The sequence below is a fragment of the Octopus bimaculoides genome, chromosome 27 (assembly GCF_001194135.2).
Source record: "Octopus bimaculoides isolate UCB-OBI-ISO-001 chromosome 27, ASM119413v2, whole genome shotgun sequence".
NCBI classification, from domain to species: Eukaryota; Metazoa; Mollusca; class Cephalopoda; order Octopoda; family Octopodidae; genus Octopus; species Octopus bimaculoides.
Window position 1 is genome coordinate 8,664,095 of NC_069007.1, and position 4,787 is coordinate 8,668,881.

The window sequence follows — 4,787 nt, forward strand, 5'->3', positions numbered from 1 at the left end:
CAAGGGGCTAAACACAGAGGGGACAAAGAAGGACAGACAAAGGGATTAAGCTGATTACATCGACCCCAGTGCATAACTGGTACTTAATTTACCGACACCGAAAGGATGAAAGGCAAAGTCGACCACGGCGGAATATGAACTCAGAACGTAACAGCAGATGAAATACCGCTAAGCATTTCTCCCAGCATGCTAACGATTCTGCCAGATCGCCGCCTTAATAATAATAATAATAATAATAATAATAATCCATTCTACTAAAGGCAGAAGGCCTGATATTTTGGGGAGGGGACTAGTCAATTACATCGACCCCAATGTTTCACTGGTACTTAATTTATCGACCCCAAAGGGATAAAAGGCAAAGTTGACCTTGGCAGATTTTTAATCCAAAATGTGAAGATAGATGAAATACCGCTAAGCATTTCACCCAGCATGCTAACGATTCTGTCAGCTCACCACCTTAATAATAATAATAATAATCCTTTCTGCTATAGGCACAAGGCCTGGAATTTTGGGGGAGAGGGGCAAGTTGATTACATCAGCCCCAGTGCTCAAATGGTACTTATTTCATCAACCCCTGAAAGGATGAAAGGCATAGCTGACCTCAGCAGAATTTGAACTCAGAACATAAAAGATGGTCAAAATACCAAGCAGCATTTTGTCTGGTGTACTAATAATTCTGCCAGCTCGTTACCTTGGTTAATTAAAATAATAATCCTTTCTGATTGTCCAAAGTTCTGTCACATACACATACCTTCTATGTTTTACTTGTTCCAGTCATTAGACTGTGGTCATACTGGGGCATTGCCTAGAAAAAATTTTAGTCAAACGAATCAATCCCTCCACTTATTATTCCTTAAGCCTGATATTTATTAGTCTTTTACAGGGACATAAACATACCAACAGTGGTTGTCAAGCAGTAGTTGGGGACAAACAAACACACACACACACGAGGGGTTTCTTTAGTTTCGTTTTACCAAATTAACACGTAAGGCTTTGGTCAGCTTAGGACTATAGTAGAAGACACTTGCCCAAGTTGCCACACAGTGGGACTGAACCTGGGTCCATGTGACTGGGAGGAAAACTTCTGACTATGAAAATGCATGTTGGAAAAATTACTATTTTTAAAATCTCACAACGAGAGATATTCAGCAACAGTACTTTGTAGAAAAGATTGTTTGCCAACATAACATGGCAATCCTGGTTTAGGACTAATGTTGCTGTAATTTAACCCCAGGAAACATTGTCTCCAGCTGGCTATACGACATGATTTGTGTCCTTATATTTTCGAACAAATATCTAGCACCCCCACTCAGCTCAAAACAATATCTGTGTATCGCTATTTCCGGGTTATTTCCCTTCATCAGCACAGAATAATTGTTCGGCGAGAGGTAAAATCTTTATTAGGATCATTGAGATCAAAACATATATTGAAACAATGCAGGACAAACAATATACAAAAATGTTATGAGAGTTCAAATGAGACATCTTTTAAAAATTAAATATGATATGATTTAACAGAAATATTTTGGCTTACTTTTGCCTTTACATGAGAACATTTTTTTTAAAACCAGAAATCGGTTAGAGGTGGTGCTGCCAAATTCCTGTTCGAAATATATAGTTTTCAAAGTGACAACTAGTCACTGATTTATAAATTAGAAAAATTACTATTTTAAAAATCTCACAACGAGAGATATTCAGCAACAGTACTTTGTAGGAAAGATTGTTTTCCAATATAACACGGCACTCCTGGTTTAGGACTAATGTTGCTGTAATTCAGCCCCAGGGGCTAAATTACAGCAACATTAATCCTTAACCAGGACTGCCATGTTATGTTGGCAAACAATCTTTACTACAATGCATGTTGGGGTTCACATGTAGAATATAACAAAGGAGATGGTAACAGGAAAAAAGGCAGACAGGGAATTTATCACAACAGAAAAACGGCTTTTGATCACTAGTCAACAGAGTCAGGACAGACAGCAGATCAAACAACAATGATGACGACAATGACGATGACGACAAAAACAACAAGAACCTACCTGGCAACCAAAACATCAGCTGTCAAATGAATCTTCAAAGGTTTTTTATCCCAACCTTCAGGTCTTATAATTCCTTTCTGAGAATCTATTTTCTGTAATTACAGGTAAACAGAGTTAGATCCACAACACTTTTCTAATGATTGTGACATTGGTAAAACCATGAACACCACAACATCACATTTTACTGCAGAATTTTGGTTTAAACACCCCATATAACACCTCATAACTTTTTTATTTTGGGGAAGTTCCAGAAATTTTGGGCAAATTTGTGTTTTGCATGTGGGAATTCATACAATTATACAACAACAACAAAATTGTGTGTGATTTAAGGGTGATTTAACTGTTATTTTTAGCACATCTCATGGCCATCTGATACTTCCTTGTTTATTTGTCAATCTATATATAATATAATAATAATGAAATTATTGTATACAGTGCTCAGGTGCACTACAACTTGTCAAAAGTGTGTATAAAGCATATGCAGTATTGTACAAATGTCTGGAAAGTGAACAGTGTATGAGTCAGACACATGCTTGCGTGTGTACGGAGGGGAGAAAATCAGGTGTAGTGTTGGCGAATCTCAGGAAGCATGGAAGTTTTGAAGGATGCAGGGCTCCGACAACTAACAACTGATGCCAACTTTAGAACATCTTTTCAGCATTTTTGATGAATTAATATTCATTAATTGTAGTATTTGTAGCTGTAATAGTAAATGATGTTGTCGCTGCTGCTGTTGTTCTTTCAATTGCTGTTGTTGCTGTTGTTGCAACTCAAGCATACCGGCCAACAATTTTTCCATAATTTTACGATTTTGTATACTGTAAAATTCACATAAAAAATTTTTGTGAGTTTCATAACACCTTGTGAGTTTATTAATTGCTCATCACCACTGTTGTAATGCCCACTCTGGTATAGCAGTATAATTAGTAAAAACAAGTAAGCCCACAACTATCTATGACCATCTACTTCATACTCTCTACTCTTATTGACACTGACTGACAGTATTTGTAATGACTATGATATACCACTTGTTACATGAGAGGGGTGTACCATTATTACTATTATCCCCATAACACACACCGATCTCTCTCACCTGTACAATACACTTATCATATACCTGTCTCTCTCACCTGCACAATACAACTCTTACACACCTGTCTCTCTCTCTCTCACCTGCACAATACAGTTATCATACACCTGTCTCTCTTATCTGTAGAATGCAACTATTATACACCAGCCTCACCTGTATTACACAAATATCTCTCACCTGCAGTTCATGGTCCAGACTGAAGAAACCACAAGCATAAGACAAGTAGCTGTATGGTTGGGTGGAAGTTTCATAAGCAGGGATGCTGTACATCACCACCAGAGATGCATCACTATTACCTTTGATAATCTGATGAAAGAAGTCAGGAAACGGCAAAAGATTAAGAAGTTGTAACAGAGATTGGATGAGGATTAGAGATGGAAAGTTAGTCAAAAGCATCATCATTCATCACTGCCAACACCAACACCACCATTATCATCATCATTGTCACCACCACCATCACAACCACCACCACCACCACCATCACACCACCGTCATCACCGTCACGCTCAGCATCATCATCATGTTGATGGAATAAACATCGGAGATGCTTTGCCCCCGGCAGAAACTGCAGGAGTTACTCAGATTTATTGCAATCTCTTTTTCTGGACCCATTGTAATGTCAGAAACTCTTCCGGACCATCAGTAGGACCATCTCAGGGTCACAAAGTATTTTGCCCCTTAGCTTGTCCACTTCACTGGGACAATGAGGGCTGAATTAGTCTAAACCTGCAGAAGGCTACCACCTACGGTCTCTGGTCAACCTTAGCCACGTTGGTCTGGTTCCAGCTGCTAAGCCTGTCTCATTGATAGATTTCTTCAAGTGTCTCGGTTCCAGACCCGTCTTCTGCGGGGAATACCACACCAATCTCGCTAGAAAACTGCAGCAGCTGGCTTCAAAAGGGAATGAGGCAATGTGCCATTCTTTGACAAGTGCCTCGTCGACCAAGTCGTCTTCATAGTATCCTGGGGCAGCTATGCTTGAATTTGTCTTCACCTGTAAAATGGTTCCACCTGTGGTTTTTAGTCAGCCTTAGCCATGCTGAGCTGGTTCCAGATGCTAAGCCTGTCTCCTTGGCGTCTTTCTTCCGTTTCCTCGGTTCCAGACCAATCTTCTCCAAGAAGTACCACATCAATCAAGCTGGGAAACAATAGCAGCTGACTTCAAAAGGGAATGAGGCAATGTTCCAGCCCTTGATAAGTGCCTTATCAACCAAGAAGGCTTCATAGCGTCACGGAGCAGCTATGCCTAAATTAGTCTTTGTCTGTGGAAATGGCTCCTCTTGTAGAATTCATTTGCAAGTCAAAAGATGAGTGATTATGAAGTCAATCGATCTGTTAGAAAAAGCAGCTAAATCCTTTTCAAACTTCACCTGACATACATTGAATGTTGTAGTCTTAGAAAGACTAAGATGATGGTCGTTGCTGGAATGTGTTTTGATCATCAACTGGCTTGGCCAGGGCTGACCTGGGGCTAAACAGCAAAAAAAAAAAAAAAATTCAGTGTCATCATCATAAACTCTGCCATGACAACCACCACGACAATCACCACCACCACCACCACAACCACAACTACTACCTCCAACACAACCACCATCACAACCACCACAACCAGCACCACCGCTGCCACCACCATCACAACAACCACAGCCAAAATCATC

At 39.8% G+C, this 4,787-nt stretch overlaps 1 protein-coding gene across 1 annotated transcript in view; it reads right to left on the reverse strand.

The window, feature by feature from the left end:
• Nucleotides 1–3,430, reverse strand: part of LOC106868916 (deleted in lung and esophageal cancer protein 1) — an 18,504-nt gene extending 15,074 nt beyond the window's left edge. The window contains exons 1-2 of the mRNA XM_014914378.2: nt 3,307–3,430; nt 2,040–2,131 (exon numbers count right to left, since the gene is read on the reverse strand). Coding sequence (XP_014769864.1) covers nt 2,040–2,131; nt 3,307–3,399 — 185 coding nt within the window. The 5' untranslated portion in view covers nt 3,400–3,430. The remainder of the gene's footprint in view (nt 1–2,039; nt 2,132–3,306) is intronic.
• Between the last annotated feature and the right edge of the window lie 1,357 nt (nt 3,431–4,787).